The sequence below is a fragment of the Selaginella moellendorffii genome, unplaced genomic scaffold, assembly GCF_000143415.4.
Source record: "Selaginella moellendorffii unplaced genomic scaffold, v1.0 SELMOscaffold_102, whole genome shotgun sequence".
In the NCBI taxonomy this organism is placed as follows: Eukaryota; Viridiplantae; Streptophyta; class Lycopodiopsida; order Selaginellales; family Selaginellaceae; genus Selaginella; species Selaginella moellendorffii.
In genome coordinates, this window is record NW_003314363.1 from 466,413 (window position 1) to 481,444 (window position 15,032).

The window sequence follows — 15,032 nt, forward strand, 5'->3', positions numbered from 1 at the left end:
TGATCGGAACAAAGGTAACCGTAGCATTTACATGTGTGTGATTTCCTTGTTGACAAAGTGTTTGGGCAGGGGGTATATTTAAGCTACATTTGATTGCTTAAATGTGTAAACCGTTACTTCGAGGTTACTTATTTCATTGAGCTCTTGTTTTGTGATGGTTGCAAGCTGGAGGTGATTAACTTCTGAATCTCAAGACGATTCCATCCGGCTAATCGATCATACCATGAAAGAATCAGTACAAGGAAAAGTGAAAGAAACACAAAAGAAATAGAGAGAAGAAATTATAGGAAACCTTAATATATACAAATAATGTTAGCTAAAATAAAGCTAAATTGAGCATAGAAACTCTGTGATATGTGTCAAATGCCCAAGCTTGCACTCAAATTTTTTGAGTCTTTTTGATCTAGTAAATGAAAATATCATGCTTGTAACAATAATATGCTGCTAATGATAAAGGTTATATAGATGAATTAATGTGAAAAATATTAAAACATCATTATAGTACTTATATGATCATACTAGTTCATCATTACATAAATTAATTATTTTCTCATTATTGATCCATGCTTTGATGTCTATACTTGCAATTAAATTCTGGTTTACAAAAATTAGAAGGTTATCAAGAAGCCAATTAGGATATAGCCCATCATTATCTCGATGTATTTTTATTTCACATAACTTTTCATTTTGTAAAGGACATTCTCTAGTATAATAAAAGAAATCACTATGACATGTTTCAAAATTATTAGAATCATCATCAATATCTATAAATTTTAGTATTGTTCCAGAAGAAAATATAAGTGAAATATCAATATTTGCATCTGTTCCTGCATTATTCTCACAACCAGTTTTTATGCCTAGCCCATATTTACACTAATAAAAAATCCATATTAATAACTAAAATTTTAAAACTTCTCACTCACCTGTAAAAATGCATAGCTATATGAAGCAATAAATAGAAATAAAGAAACTGCTATACAATATTTAGCCATATAAGGTATAGTAATGTCCCAAATTAATGTATAGTATTTCAATTTAGACAGCATTTATTTGAGGCATAACTTGAGGCATCGGGTTTTGTCGTATAGTGGTTATTGTCCAGTTATATGCACCTAGAGAGCTTGCCATATGTTAAGACTCGAGTTGGATCATTTGAAGTTACCACAGTGCCACTACCACTGAATAAGACTAGATAAATGTATTTTAGAATTAAAATAGAATACTAGGGTATGTTAATTATTTATTTGTTTATAAACACCTTTCACATTTTTCTTAAAACCACCAGCCTCAGGTCTATCGGACAGAGGTTGAATGTTTATTATTATAGATAAACATGTTTATAATTTATTAAATTTATAATCAAAGTAATTATAATGGCTTGTTTTTCGTAGAATACGTTTTTCTTTTACACAGGACGTTAAATTTAATATCAATTTCCATACAGTCACACACCCGCTTCTTTGTTTAAATTGGCATTCTTTTACCAAGGCACAGCTCCAGCAAGGGACACAGCGAGCACTTCAATGCATATGCGGTGGAGTCTTTTTGCATCACATATCCTGCTTTGAAATATAAACCTTACAATTGTAAAACGAAAGAAAAGAAGAAATTTACCCAGCCATGTTGTGAGTAATCCCGTGACTGTCCCAAAAACTGTACCACTCAAAGCACGAGCTCTGCAACCAACCAAGAAAGACATCACGAGAAGCGTTAACGAAAAGAGAAAAGAAAGAGAGCAAACTTCTCACATCCAAAGCGTTAGAAGTAGTCCCCAACCTTGAAACAAAGTCCCCCAAGCCGCACCTGTGAACCTGGAAATCAAACGAAAACTCCGCAAGAGAGAATAAAAAACAGAACGAATAGCGAATGCTAACCACATGAGATCTCTGGTGAATAGAGCCCGAGGGACGAGAAGTCCATTGCCAATCATGGCCAGCAGAATTGTTAAGGGTGACAAGCCCTTGATGTTCTCGGGGTCGATAAAATTCTGGAACTGCATAGTTCATCAAAAAGCCTGTCAATACTCCAGAGATGTGTTTTACATTTTACAGTACCATTTGAGCCACCGGCGTCCACATGAAGAGCAAGGTTGCAGTCCATGCCGAAAGAGCAACCAAGAAGTCTGACCATTTCTGAGGCAAGAAACCGATAGCATCCTGCAGAATGGAAGACATTGAAATTATTGCAGATAAGCTTCGTGTTACCATTGCCACTAAAGTGAGTGTTGCGATACCAGTTATCACGGCTGGAAGAATGGTGTGTGGAATGTGAGGTTCGAACGTAGACCACATCACCTGTAACAGCATTATCAAGCAAAAAAAAGAAAAAAAAAGAAAAAAAACAAGAGCAAGAGTACCTGCAAGAGAACGGTCGCGCCACCAACACTGATCACTGCTTCCCAGATCTTCCACAACCATTCACGTAGAAGTAGCAGGTAGTTTAAAAGGTTGAGCAGCAAACCAAAGGCCACTGCGATCACTGTTCCAGCCAAAGCCAGGGAAGGCATTGCGCCTGCTATTCCAAGTTGGATCAAAACCACCAAAGTCGTAAGCACGCCAACCGCTTGAACAGCCATGGCACCTCGCTCACGTCGTCCAGCAAAATATGAAAGTAGCGAGAGATTTCCCAGCAAGCTCGTCAATTGTCCCTGCAAGAAATACTGTATCTCAGTACCTGTAAGAGACTTTACGTCCGAGGCTACCATCCATTGCACTGCTGACAATGCTTCGTAGTTCCCAGCAATCAAGTTCCGAGCGTTGAGAATGATCTGAGGGAGTTGCAGAAAAAGAAACGGTAACGTTGCAAACTCTGCAAGATGGATCGTAGTAGAGTTCCAACTGAGGAGTAAAAGGCTCTGGCGATCGTCCTCTTCTCCATCATCGCCATCCTGCACGAGGGTAACAGTTACTCCCTGCAAAGATGCAGATGAAAAAACAATCACCTCAAGCTCGCGATAGCTATTGCTGTTGGAAGAGCTTGCCATCAGGAAACTTCGAGGTACAACTTGCATTGATAGACGAGCTTCTGTGCTAAAAGCAAAAAGTTGAAAAAAAGAAAGAAAGTTGGTTAGCAAACGCCGCGTTTGTGATACAATCACGAGAATTGAATTGGCATTCATCTTTTGTGCGGGAAAAGTGTCACCCGAGTCCGTGCAGCAGCAGCAGCAGCAGCAGAACCACCACTTCAGCCGGCACCAAAGTCTACACCTTGGCATTGCACAATCTGTACTGTACAAGTACAAGGTTGCCAGCCGTCTCAGTCAAATCAGATCCTGCCATGAAGAAACAAAAATGAGCAAGGAAAACTGAACGCGAAAAGACACCTTACCTTAGTTCTGTTGCACAGTTTCTCGGCCTGTTGCCGGCACTAAGTTGCTGTCGTCCCGATCTTGCATAAAACATGGATTTTCTGTCGTGCTGAAGCCGGCACTCGTCAAAGGTACCGTCTTCCTCTTCCTAGAGTGAGACGATGAGTGACTTGAATTACTGCCGCACCCAGCCCCGGCGCCGCCGTCAGAGTTCGTCTTGACACACTCCAAGCTCTGCTGGTGATTGTGATGGCCATTCAGCTGCGAACTTGCAGGAGAAGGTCGATGAGGAGACTCGTAAGTCGCTGGGCTTTGTGTGACAGAGTGGACGTCCCCCAGATCAGCATCTTCATGTAGCAAAGTCAATGAATTCTGCCAGCCGTGGTCGTATAAGAGGTTGGAATGCAGCTCAATGTTTAGAGCTCTTCTCTTGGAACGTCCAAAAGCACGAGTACTGTCCTTGTTGAACTCGGCAGCTTCACCGGCCCGTGAATGGTCGAAACTGGAAGCCTGCTGGGAGAAGGACCGCACTTGGTTAATCTCTCTGGACCCATCGTCACGATCATCTTCAGTTCTCGCCGCTGATCCTGATGTCTGTCTCTTTCTTTTGTTACGTCTGCGAGATCTTTCTTTCAGCCTCCTGCTACTCGGCATAATGAGCATCGACGGACTTCCCCGAGACTGCGGTGAGCTACTGCTTTCAATCTCCACGGCTTTAGTTCGAACTAGAGCTGAGCTAGGCTGCACCTCTGCTTTCGTAGACTCTTGATATTCCAAAATCGTTCCACCCGAGCTGAGAGGCGAATCGAGTGCAGCCAGGCCGCATGCCGTAAATATACTCAGCAAGGCGTAGTGACGAAAGCCGATCACGAGCAGAACGAATATTGGATAGACCAAAGCTGCTGGAGTCCTGCTTGTTGTGAAGATGACCAATGCGCAAACCATCTGGGTTGTGCAGTAGATCCTTCTTTGACAGAGCGAAGACCGATTACGACTGTCAGAAACAGTAAAAAACACTTTGAGCCTCTTGATAGCCTTTAGTTCTTTCAAACACGAGTATGCCATCTGGAGATCACAAACAAGCGCGTAAAAAGAAGAAAAAATAGCACGAAACATGCCTACCTCGAGAAACATCCCCGCAATCACTCCAAGTGGAATTTTTTCTAGTAAAAGATCGATCCCAGGGACAAACGGTATCCCACACAGCATAGAAACGATCACCACAGAGATGCGCTGCGACTTGATGACCTCTTTAGACTTTTGCTGGCCTTCTTCATCACGAACGTTGACGTGAAAAATTAAAGCACGCTTGTGGGCAATACTCTGTACTAAAAGCAGAATAGCATGTGTGGTTTCTGATGATAAACGAGGAAAGAAAAGGCTACATACCTGTGCAGAAAGACCATAGCAGAAAGGAATCCCAAAAATACTGCAGGAGCAAACAAGCACGGCTATAATGAAGAGGTCCCAACTCCCTGGCGTCTTTTCCGGAAGAACGTAGCCATTTGCATGCTGCCAGGGGCAAAACACGCTTTACCAAAGCGAACAGACGTAACAGAGGCTCACCTTTAACACCACGGAACCCGCGTTGTGATCTACAAAGATCATGCAAGCCAGGAGAGCTCCTGGGATGAATGCGAGAAGAATAGCCCACATTGGAACACTCTTCAGCCGGACTAGAGTTCCTAGCTTTGTAAGATTGTCGGTCCGACAGAGAAAGTCCGGCATGTCCACTCGCTCGAATTGAATGTGCTGAAACTTTGGGAGGAGTGGAAGAACTACAACCAACGGAGCAACGAAATGAGTGAGTGAGAAATTGAAAGGAAAAAGAAACAAAAATTACATACCTGTGAAGACGAGAAATGTTAAAGCGGGACCATAATTCTGGATGAGCTCACGAGCTTGTCCATTGAGGCACCGCCAGGATTGAGCTCCACTCAGTACCACCGCCAAGACGAGAGTACAGGTAGCAAGCCAGAGTGAGAGTATCGAAGCCTCCAGTGAGTGAGCAGCAGAAAAGAACCGAACTATCTCCGTAACCCCGATCCAGAGCAGGCTGAACCCGATGAAAAGCCTCAGAATCTCCCAACTAAAAAATGTAAGATGTGCTGTGAGCCGACAAGCACCGCTGGTAGCGAGGAAGAACAGCAGCAATGCGCACCACAGTCCGATCCAGGCCAGCCAGGGAAGAAAATCTAGCGAAAGTCGCTCCGCAGTCCGAGAAGCAGCGACCATGAAAATTATCGATGGAACACTCACTCCGACGACCATCAGTGGCTGCGTACCAAGGATACCCACAGCCAGTCCGCAGAAACATGTCGAGACGAGAACTTCCGTGATGCCGAGACTGCCATGAGTTTCCACTTGCAGCCAGCTCCCAAACGCGATAGCCGGCAGCAAGCTCGTCCAGAAGATTAAATGCGACGCGAAGATGATCCGGAAGTCGAGACCTCTCGTCCACTGGGTCGCATAAGCAAAGGCAAAGTTCTTCAGTTTCTTGCAAACAGATCGATCAGCCGGATGCTGGTGATCGCTGTCCAAGCGAAGAATGCTGATAAGCTGTCCCCGGCTGCCACAATGCTGCTCCACAAACGGTTTTCTCTTCACATCGATTTTTTCCCTGCTCGCTGCTGCAGCGCTTGGGTCGAGAGGACCGGACTTGCCGCTTGCCAAAGTATGGTAAATGACTTTCTTGCAAAGCTTGATATCGTTGCCTGCTCCTGTTCCCCCCAGCTCCTCAGTAGTCTCGATTTCTGTCGCTGCTACGGTAGCCATGGCTCCCACCTCCCCAGAAAAAGAAGAAAAAAACTTTCCCTGCCGCGTTCCAGTTCCAGAATACTATCCAGTACAACTCCAACTTGAGCCCCTGCGATAGTGGTCACTGCTTAACAAACTCTATCTCCGATCATCAGCGAGAGAGCCCAGCAGCATTCCTCTATTCCTCTATTCCTATGCTGTGGAAGTTTAAAGGCCAGCACCGAAGAAACAGTAAATCCATTCACAAGCCAGCGCCTCTGCTTTGACTCGGCTTGTATGCTTTGCCCTGGCCTTTGTTTGCCCCATTCATAATAACGGAGAGAATGAGCCATAAAGGAAGAGACAAAGCCAAGTTTTGGTACCTGTTCTGTGCCAGGAGGATGAGCTCAGCGTAGCAATGGCGCCCGTTCATTCTCGATCGCTCGCTCTCTCCAAAACCCTATACCCTAATCCGTGTGCCGTGCTTCCTCCTCACCGAATCGTCAAACCTGGATCAAACGACCTGGTATCCAATGCGCTGCGATGCGATGGCTACCCTGACCTGATCTTCGTCCAGCGCCTCCAGCCGCGCCATTGGCGCCATCGCATCAAATGCCGCCATCGTTTTCCGCGCTGCGCCACGCCTGCCCTCTGCTGCGCCCTCCTGGAAGAGTGAGAGTGTGAAATATTTCCATCGTCGGGCTGGGCGGGAAAGAGATCGACGGCTGGAAATAACGCTAGGGCAACAAACAGCCGTAGCCTCCATTTAATGCCGATTAAAGAGACCGTACAGTATTTTAAACAGCGCGGGCATTTCCTTTTTAGGGCTCTTCGATTAGGGTTTATCCGTTCCATGCGAAAGTGTCCACATCGCTCTGGATTCGTGCTGCATCGAGGCGCGTGGGAGGAGATTCTAGTGCGGGCGCAACGGGCTCTTCGCGGCGATGGCAGCAAGAGATCGATCTTGCTAGCGGCATTGAAGGCGTGCGGCAATGCGCGGGAGCTCGAGACGGGTACGCTGATCCATGGCGAGATCGAGCCGGAGCGGGGGCTGGATTTGTGTGTGGCAAACACACTGATCAGCATGTACGCGAAATGCGGGAGGATGGGCGACGCTCGCAGGATTTTCGAGGGGATTCCAGCGCCAGACGTGATCTCGTGGAACGTTTTGGCGCTCGGGTGTGCCGAGAACGACGAAGAAGAACTGGCTCTGGAATTGCTGGAGAGAATGAAGGATTGCGGGGGCGATGCCCGTCCAAATGCAAGAACTTTTCTCGCGGCGGTGAAGGCTTGTAGCTCTCTGGCAGGGAAGGAACAGGGAACGCTAGTGAATGGAAAGCTGGTGAAAGTCCGGGCATTAGAGAAGGGAAGTAGAGTCCATTCTGGAGCAGTGATGGACGCGTTTGTGGCCAACTCTCTCGTGGACATGTACGCAAAGTGTGGAAGCATGGAGAATTCCCGACAGGTCTTTGACGGGATGCCGGCTCACAGTGTGGTTTCGTGGACTTCTGTGATGCTGGGCTATGCCGAGAACGGCCAGGGGGAGTCGGCTCTAGAACTCTTCCAACGTATCGTCGAGTTGGACGACGACTTCTCCAGCGCAGATGCCTCGATCTTTGTCGCTGCGTTGAAGGCATGCACGAGCTTGGCAGCGAAAGAGAGTGCGAGGCAAATCGATGGGATCCTCGTCAAGACGTCCGCTCTGGAGAGAGGCATCTTTGTTCACGCCAGAGCGTCCAAGAGCGGCTGGGACCGTGATATTTGCGTTGCCAGCACCCTGGTAAACATGTATGCCAAGTGTGGGAGTATGGACAACGCTTGCATGGTTTTCAACAGCATGCCTCGCCACGACACTGTCTCGTGGACTGCAATGATGATCGGCTATGGCGAGCACGGAGATGGCGAGCTCGTCCTCAAGCTCTTCGAGCAGATGCAGGCTCAAGGTTGTGTTCCGGATTCCTTTGCTTTTGTTGCTGCTCTAAACGGGTGTATATGTTTGGCAGAGAAAGAAGCCGGCACGCTGATCGACGGAAAGGTTGTCAAAGTCCAATCTGTGGAGAAAGGCATGGCTATGCACCATCAAGCTAAAAGACATGCTTGCGACTCAAACAGCTTTGTCTCCAACAGCATGATAAATATGTACGTCAAGTGTGGGAGCATGCTGGATGCCAGGATAGTCTTCGACAGGATGCTACAGCCTACTGTCGTGTCGTGGAACGCCTTAATGGCAGGGTACGTGGAAAGCGGGGATCTGACACTGGTCCTCGAGCTTTTTACAGGTATGCAACTCAAAGGTTTCTTACCGGATGCTCTAACTTATGTTTACGTGTTGAAGGCCTGCATTGGATTGGCAGAAGGTGAGAGAAGCCTGCAACTGGATGGGAGGAGGATAAAAGTTGAGTCTTTGGAAAAAAGCATGGCTTTACACTCTCGAGCTGCCGCCAGCGGTTTGGATACGGACATGTTTGTGGCTGGGTCCTTGATCGACCTTTACACAAGCTGTGGGAGCATGGCCGACGCTCGCCGCGTTTTCGACAGGTTACCTCTGCATGACGTTGTCTCTTGGACCGCTCTGATTTCTGGTTATGCAGAAACTGGAGAAGGAGATGTGGCTCTGGAGTTGTTCCGATATATGCGAGACGCCGGATGCTCTCCAGATGCTCAGACCTTTGTTGCCGCACTCCAGACCTGTGGCAGCTCCGTGGCCTTGGCATCTGTGAAAGCCATTCATGCGGACAAGCTCAAAGGCGGTCTAGAGGACGACGAGTTTTTGGAGACATCACTGGTGGATGCGTACGGGAAATGTGGACGAGCGGTCGAGGCACAGCAGCTGTTTGATGCGCTTCCCCGACTGGATCCACCGACCTGGACAAGTCTCATAGCAGGCTACAGCCGCCAGGGAGACAGCAAGAGAGTGATCGAGTTCTTCCACGCGATGCAGCGGGAAGGCTTTCAAGCGGACGAGATTACGTTCGTGTGTCTCCTCAGCGCGTGCAGCCATGCCGGTTTCGTGGAGAAGGGGAAGAAGTACTTTGAGCTCATGCTCCCGAGGTACCGGGTGAGAGCCACTCTGGAACACTACGTGTGCATGATCGACATCTATGGCCGTGCAAACGAGCTGGAGGCCGCGCTAGAGATGCTCCGCAACATGCCGTTCGAAGCCAATGCCGTTGCTTGGAGGACTCTGCTGGCCGCGTGTGCCAAATGGAACAACGTGGTGGTGGCGAAAGTGGCCTTCGATGCTCTAGTGGAGCTGGACCAGGCAAGCGCTGCGGCTTACTCCTTGATGGGAAACATCTACGGAAGCACAGGCATCAAAACCACGTCGACAAACTGGTAGAAGAGCTTGAAACTTGTATACTCACAGATCTTCCTTTCAGGCTTTCACACAAGAGACAACGCTAAGAAAGAGCATACTGAGAACTCACTGCTCTTCCTTTCAGCTAAGAAGGGAAATCAGAGGAACTACAGATAGCTTATATCACCGCTGAGCTCTTGATCTTCCAGAAGACAGACATGGCTTGGTCCGCGCTGCCATCCATCGCGATGGCTCCAAAGAGCACATGAAACGCGACAGCCAAGACTTTGTCCGACTTTCGATCGACCGGAACGTCGGCCCTGATGAGCTTGTCGAGGCCGAGGCCAGAGGCGCGGCGTGCACAGGCCGTGGTGCTGGAGAGGCTGGATGACATGGCCTCGAGCTCTTCCTTGGTGGCATCTCGGTTCTTCGCGAGGTAATGCTTGTAAACGCTGGCCCGGATGATGCTCACGCCTAGCAAATGCAGGGGGCCATTGTTGTGGCGAGAGTAGGACGAGTGCGTGAGCGCGTCCTGGAGTAACGTGGAGTCATTGAACTTGTAGCTGGAGAAACCAAGATGAGAGGTGAGCTACGTTTTTTATTTTCTCATATTTTTTTTTACCCCAGTTCGTCTTCCAGGGTGTCTGATGTCTCCTTGAGCTTGACGGAGATCGCCTGAGAACACTACGCTTGAGAAATAGGAAGGTGGTGAAAGTAAAACGAACATACCTGGACGAGTAGCAGTGGCGCGAATACGAACCAAACGGTTCTCATTGTAGAATGCAAGAACCCTAGTTACTTCTGCGAGCTTGAAAAGGTCTTCATCTTCTTTCTGGAGTCGAAAGTTCATGATCTTCGACGACTACAGTGAGTGTAAATGTTGTAAACCAAATGCATCAACTTTACCATGATCTAAGATTGAAAGAAGGGACGGCCCAACCTTACACAGGGACGCTGTAAACTCTTAAGAACTTGGATGTGTCAGCAACGATAAGATTGTCTGATGAGCTCGCTCTTGTTGTCATCCAATTCACCTGGAATCGCATTTTCAACGAACTGTATTTTCCGAAAGTCTCGTACCTTTCTATTGTGATTGAGTGAAAGCTTGAGCTCGCAAGCGGTCCAGTCCCAGATTTTAATGCTTGAATCGTTACCACCTGAGATTACTGTCCTTCCGGACTCGTCAAAACTTGCAAAGTTCCTGCAACGGAGAATCGTTAAACAACATGAAAAATAAGAGAAGAAAACGTAGGGACTTACACATGAGACACTGGTGCCGTATGGCCTCCTTGATCCACGTCTAGGCTGCATTTTCTGGCGAGACCCTGCGATGGATCCCTTTTCGCTGGGCCATTAAGATCGTAAACATCTGTCCCGCCATCGCCGCGCGCAACAGCCACAGTCCTTCCGAGCTCACCGGAGATTTCCCGCTGTGGGCATGCTAATGCATGCACGAATGGAGGATTGAAGATCTGCTTGGATGCATCTGATACACATCCTGGAAAACCAAAGCAAACCTCTTCAAGCCAGCCAGAAACTGATCAGCACTCACCAAGATCAAGAGCAGCAAGCTGTTTTCCTCGGTTGAAGTCCCACTTGATCATCTTCGAGTCCAGTCCTCCCGTTACCACTGTATAATCCAGTTATAGCAAAAGTTTACAAAACTAAGCTGCTTTACGTTCCCACGGCCTCAGGGGATGAAACTGCACTGCGCTACAGATCTACGTGACAAGAGTGTGTGAAGAAACCACGCTGCAGAAAGAAATCGTCTCCAATATACATTTGTATGACCTCGCAAAGTTTTGAACGTCCTGTTGTTCTTAAGGTCCAAGATCTATAAACTTGAAAAGGTCAAGTCTGTGAATGCAAATAAAAGTTCGAAGAACAAACCTTGGTCTCTCCGCTATCATCCGAGGCTGCCAAAAACGTAGCCTTTCGATTGACCGCCAGCTGAAAATAAAAGCGTAGATCAGACTTGGAAATGTGAGTTTGAGAATTCACGCTCGACCTGATTGATATCATCTGCATTGATCGTGTGCTTTGCTATGACGTCTGCCGAGGAACCCTTCCACGACAATGAAGAGAAAGAAACAAAACAAGAGGTCAGTCACGAATGGATTCACGAAGAAACATTCGTCGTACCAGCCGAAGGTCGAAACAATAAATGGATGATCCCGCTGCCGCGTAAACGAGGTTCATATCCACTGCGAGAACAAAAAAAAAAAAAAAAACTAAGTCAATTATACAAGACGAGGGACTAGAAAGAATTTAACAGCACCTGGATTGTAGCACACAGACGGCACAGGCAGTCCATCGAAGAAGGAATATTTCTGACTGGCCTCGTTGCTACCACGCAAATCAAAGACGCACACGCGCCCGTCCTGGAGAGGACAATTCCAGAGAAAATTCGATCGCAACACAAAGAAGACAACCTTACCTCGCCGCCGGACACCAATCCAGCTGCCGATCCATCACCGGAGGCGGCAGCGCAGCAAAGAATTGACGAAGAATGCCCCTTCAAGCGCCGCATTTCTCGAGAAGCAGCAGCACAAAATAATTTAGGGTTTAAGGGTAGAAGAAAAAATAAAGAAGTTGTCGCGCCAGACAGGGATCGAACCTGTGACTTTCTGCTCCGGAAACAGACGCTCTATCCACTGAGCTACAGGCGCACAAGTGGTAGAAGATGCCACACAGGGTGGTTTAATTCTTTTCTTTCTCATCCAGATAGAGAATTAGGGTAGAAGAGTTCGAAGAAGAGAATGGGGAAGAAGGAAGATAGCGTCCCGCCATGGCGCCAGCCGCCGCCACAGCGCAACAAGTACGAGAAGCTGGGAATGCGGGCGACGCACGAGCACGGCAATACAGCGATGATGTACGCGCCAAAGCGAGGAGCTGGAATGGACGACGACGCCGCCGCCAAGGACGGGCTCATGGACGAGATTGATCCGGAGCTCCGCCTTGCTTTCAGCAGGAATTTCCAGGTGAGAAGGAGAGACAAGGGACAAGAGATTTCATCAAGCTCTCAATCTCTCATGACAGTTCCTCCGGAGGACTTTCAGCATTGAGACGCTCCTCAGGCCTCTACCTCCGCAAATCGCCCAGAACGTAGCTCTCAACCTCGGCTTCTTCTCCCGGATTTTCACGCAGTTCTTCGGTAACTTCGTCTTGCCAGTCCAAAGATTCTCACTTGCTCTCCTTGTTCCAGATCCCAGAGGAATCCGCGACGTGAGAAGCTCCATGGGTCTTGGAGAAGAGCGATCATCCAGGCGAGTAAGCTAAGAATTATCGAAACGAAAACAAAAGGAAAAAAAAAAAGAGAAGAGAGTTTCATTGTTTGAACTGTGACAACGATTTCTAAATCGCGAAATCCAAAAGCACGATGATGATAATAGCGTCTAACCCAGAGCCAGCACCTCCTTGGAGAGGGCCATTTTCTTCTTCCAGGAAATAGATACACGGTAGCGTGTGTATAGTAGTAGTAGTTGTAGTAGAGTACTAGTGTGCCTCGGTTCTTCGCTCAGCGTTCCAGTATGTATAAAAAATCTTTCTCCCAAACTGGCCTTGCTTTCTCAACAGGCTGCTTGCTTGTGATGTTGTTAGTAAACTCGGCCGAGCAAATTCTTTGCGCACCTTTTTTTTTACCACGCGCTTCTCCCCCACCTATAAAAGTTTCCTCCTACCTTGCTTGATCCTTGATCTTGTCAGTTTTTTTGTTGTTTTTCTGTTTTTCTTTTTTCTTTTTTTTTGGCGTTTTTTTTTACCTCCCCTTGATCCTCCTCGACTCGATTCGGTCTTTTTTGTTTTTGTCTCGCTTCTTTTAACTCTGCCGCTTTAGTGCCTTCGATCCCGTCGTGGTGACCGGTCCCGGCCGCGATAAGGGGACCTGTCTCGAGCACCCGCGCCTCTAGGCCCTGGATATCGCGCAAACGTCAAGCGCAGGACGTAAGAGTCGGGGTCGTTCTCGTCGAACTTATAGCCTGCGTAAAACGAATATCGAGTGGTCACACACCGATTCATGAAGAGATTCCATCTGCTGAGACGAACCTTGTAATGCTTCTAAAGCCGTCGCTGCGCACCTGGGATCGGCGAACTCCACAAAACATAGCACGATCTTCTCTCCTACCGCCTGAAACACAGAAAACAAAACGTTAGACTCGTGCACGGGTCCAAACAAAAGCTCACACACTCGTTTAGCATCTTTGTGCACCACTCGCACTTCCTTGAAACCAATGAATGGACGGAAGATATCTGAGAACAGAAGCGACTCAGTAAAACCAAAAAGAGGAGGAGAGGAGAATGAGAACAAACGGAAGAAAAAGTTTACTCACGTGCGGCTTCACGTCGAGTGCAATCTATAGGAAGCCCATCGACAAAAAGTGTAGCTGAGGCTTCGGGGGGTAAAATATCAGGTCCGCCACGAAGAACATCTTGGTCCTGCGGCCCTGGTAACCCGAGTCTTCCTAACGCAAAATCATAAGCACCCAGCCGTGCTCCTTGACTGAGGAGGGTCTGATCGTCGAGGACACCCCCCAAACCGGATGCCCCTAATACGCCGAGACCACCGGTTCCAGTGGTCAAACTAACAAGCTCGGATGTAGTTAATCCCTGGTAAAGCTGTGACAAAGAAAAACGAAAAAGAATGTTCAGACATGACGAAGGAATCCAGTTTCGGCATACCCCATTTCTCAAAAGCGAAGAGCCGGCACCAAGACTATCGTAAGCAGCATGGGCAGCCAGGTCCTCATACGCGAGGTCCCTGGAGCTGTAGCCACCGAGGTCGCGTAAACCTCCAGCAGCAGTTCTTGATGTGCCATAACTGCTTTTCGAGGGCGTAAGATCCTCTGCAAAAACCAAAGCCGAAAAAAAAAACCAAAAAAAAAAAAAAAAGCTCATGAGTACAAAAGTAGCAGAAAAAAAAAAAGAAAACATAAAGAAGAAAAAAAAAAGAACGAGCTCTAAAGCGGCCTAACCTCTCTACAGTCTCACAGAAACAGGAAAAATCTAGAGACAAAGGCTAAGAAAAACGAAACGATCGGCAAGAAGAAAAAAGGAGGAGGAAATAAAATAAAGATGGAAAAGAAACTCCAAAGGCAAAGAGGGTGAAGGGGACACACCCCTTCTGTCGCTCCCAAAGTGCCAGTTAGCCGTGAAGTCGGTCATGTCGCTAGGATCCCGTGTTCCTCGTACACCTGCAGTGAATGCAGCCATCACTGACAGTCTTCCAGCCAAAATTCTTTCCAGTCACACACTGTGCCTGCGGATTTTCCCCCGCCCCTCTTACCCTAACCCTGCTGCTCTAGCTACCGCTCACGAGCTCGAAATCTCCATGCCTTCCCCTCTCTCATCCAAACCCTACCCCGAATTCCTTTCCTCTCCCTCTCTCTCGCGCTAGCGCCTTGCTCGATCTCGCGAATCCATGGAAAGCAATGTGGGCGTACCTGGATGCCGCCGTGAGGAACAGGATCCAAGCCGCCAAGCGCCGCCGTCGTCGTCGCCCGCCAAACAAGCTCTCGGTAGGGCTTGTGAAGTAAGCCCAGTTACAAAAGAAAAAATTGCCACGTCGGACGTACGGCGCCGTACCGGGGCTGCCTGATGTGGCAGATGAGACCGACGTGGAGCCGGCCACCCGGGCGGGAGAGGGCCACGTGGCTGTGGCGTTTGTTTGGATTTTCCGGTTTGAAATTTTGGCTG

The 15,032-nt window shown here is 48.0% G+C and overlaps 7 protein-coding genes, 1 long non-coding RNA gene and 1 other non-coding gene across 13 annotated transcripts; 3 read left to right on the forward strand and 6 right to left on the reverse strand.

The window, feature by feature from the left end:
• Positions 1-1,324: 1,324 nt before the first annotated feature.
• On the reverse strand, positions 1,325-3,234 carry LOC9629864 (maltose excess protein 1-like, chloroplastic). Of its 4 annotated transcripts, none has more exons than XM_024663790.1 (9): positions 2,942-3,234; positions 2,702-2,887; positions 2,357-2,647; positions 2,234-2,294; positions 2,055-2,156; positions 1,875-1,993; positions 1,749-1,811; positions 1,615-1,676; positions 1,325-1,559 (listed from the first exon to the last, which is right to left on the reverse strand). In XM_024663790.1, exons 1-9 carry the CDS (start codon positions 3,212-3,214, stop codon positions 1,481-1,483), a joined length of 1,236 nt encoding a protein of 411 aa, XP_024519558.1. In that variant the 5' UTR covers positions 3,215-3,234; the 3' UTR covers positions 1,325-1,480. The 4 variants fall into 4 exon arrangements, with proteins under 4 accessions (XP_024519558.1, XP_024519557.1, XP_024519556.1 ...); XM_024663789.1 differs by having other exon boundaries at positions 1,325-1,562; XM_024663788.1 differs by having other exon boundaries at positions 2,205-2,294.
• LOC112342247 (band 3 anion transport protein-like) lies at positions 3,086-6,757 on the reverse strand. The gene is made up of 6 exons (XM_024663786.1): positions 5,155-6,757; positions 4,874-5,085; positions 4,697-4,819; positions 4,430-4,630; positions 3,328-4,372; positions 3,086-3,271 (listed from the first exon to the last, which is right to left on the reverse strand). Exons 1-5 carry the CDS (start codon positions 6,080-6,082, stop codon positions 3,329-3,331), a joined length of 2,508 nt encoding a protein of 835 aa, XP_024519554.1. The 5' UTR covers positions 6,083-6,757; the 3' UTR covers positions 3,086-3,271; position 3,328.
• A 136-nt stretch (positions 6,758-6,893) lies between these two features.
• Positions 6,894-9,491, forward strand: LOC112342241 (pentatricopeptide repeat-containing protein At2g13600-like). 2 transcript variants are annotated; one of them, XM_024663767.1, is made up of 3 exons: positions 6,894-7,986; positions 8,047-9,379; positions 9,424-9,491. In XM_024663767.1, the coding sequence occupies exons 1-3, from the start codon at positions 6,897-6,899 to the stop codon at positions 9,446-9,448; spliced, it is 2,448 nt and encodes an 815-aa protein (XP_024519535.1). In that variant the 5' UTR covers positions 6,894-6,896; the 3' UTR covers positions 9,449-9,491. The 2 variants fall into 2 exon arrangements, with proteins under 2 accessions (XP_024519535.1, XP_024519534.1); XM_024663766.1 differs by having other exon boundaries at positions 6,894-9,379.
• On the reverse strand, positions 9,383-10,185 carry LOC9630351 (protein NUCLEAR FUSION DEFECTIVE 2). Its single transcript, XM_002989963.2, has 3 exons — positions 10,071-10,185; positions 9,964-10,016; positions 9,383-9,904 (listed from the first exon to the last, which is right to left on the reverse strand). The coding sequence occupies exons 1-3, from the start codon at positions 10,113-10,115 to the stop codon at positions 9,520-9,522; spliced, it is 483 nt and encodes a 160-aa protein (XP_002990009.2). The 5' UTR covers positions 10,116-10,185; the 3' UTR covers positions 9,383-9,519.
• LOC112342242 lies at positions 9,827-10,268 on the forward strand. Its single transcript, XR_002990894.1, has 2 exons — positions 9,827-9,925; positions 9,981-10,268. It is a non-coding gene; the product is annotated as an uncharacterized LOC112342242 (long non-coding RNA).
• On the reverse strand, positions 10,234-11,873 carry LOC9630352 (WD repeat-containing protein 53). Its single transcript, XM_024663768.1, has 11 exons — positions 11,779-11,873; positions 11,620-11,722; positions 11,484-11,545; positions 11,350-11,406; positions 11,232-11,291; positions 11,122-11,175; positions 11,020-11,062; positions 10,894-10,971; positions 10,602-10,839; positions 10,422-10,542; positions 10,234-10,375 (listed from the first exon to the last, which is right to left on the reverse strand). The coding sequence occupies exons 1-11, from the start codon at positions 11,869-11,871 to the stop codon at positions 10,283-10,285; spliced, it is 1,002 nt and encodes a 333-aa protein (XP_024519536.1). The 5' UTR covers positions 11,872-11,873; the 3' UTR covers positions 10,234-10,282.
• A 64-nt stretch (positions 11,874-11,937) lies between these two features.
• Positions 11,938-12,010, reverse strand: TRNAR-CCG. Its single transcript has one exon. It is a non-coding gene; the product is annotated as a tRNA-Arg (tRNA).
• Positions 12,011-12,063: 53 nt separating this feature from the next.
• On the forward strand, positions 12,064-12,730 carry LOC9630353. The gene is made up of 3 exons (XM_002989893.2): positions 12,064-12,322; positions 12,381-12,495; positions 12,547-12,730. Exons 1-3 carry the CDS (start codon positions 12,101-12,103, stop codon positions 12,618-12,620), a joined length of 411 nt encoding a protein of 136 aa, XP_002989939.1. The 5' UTR covers positions 12,064-12,100; the 3' UTR covers positions 12,621-12,730.
• Positions 12,650-14,866, reverse strand: LOC9629865 (RNA-binding protein 1). The gene is made up of 7 exons (XM_002989965.2): positions 14,780-14,866; positions 14,456-14,530; positions 14,019-14,182; positions 13,670-13,955; positions 13,528-13,589; positions 13,386-13,467; positions 12,650-13,318 (listed from the first exon to the last, which is right to left on the reverse strand). Exons 2-7 carry the CDS (start codon positions 14,499-14,501, stop codon positions 13,173-13,175), a joined length of 786 nt encoding a protein of 261 aa, XP_002990011.2. The 5' UTR covers positions 14,502-14,530; positions 14,780-14,866; the 3' UTR covers positions 12,650-13,172.
• Positions 14,867-15,032: the final 166 nt, after the last annotated feature.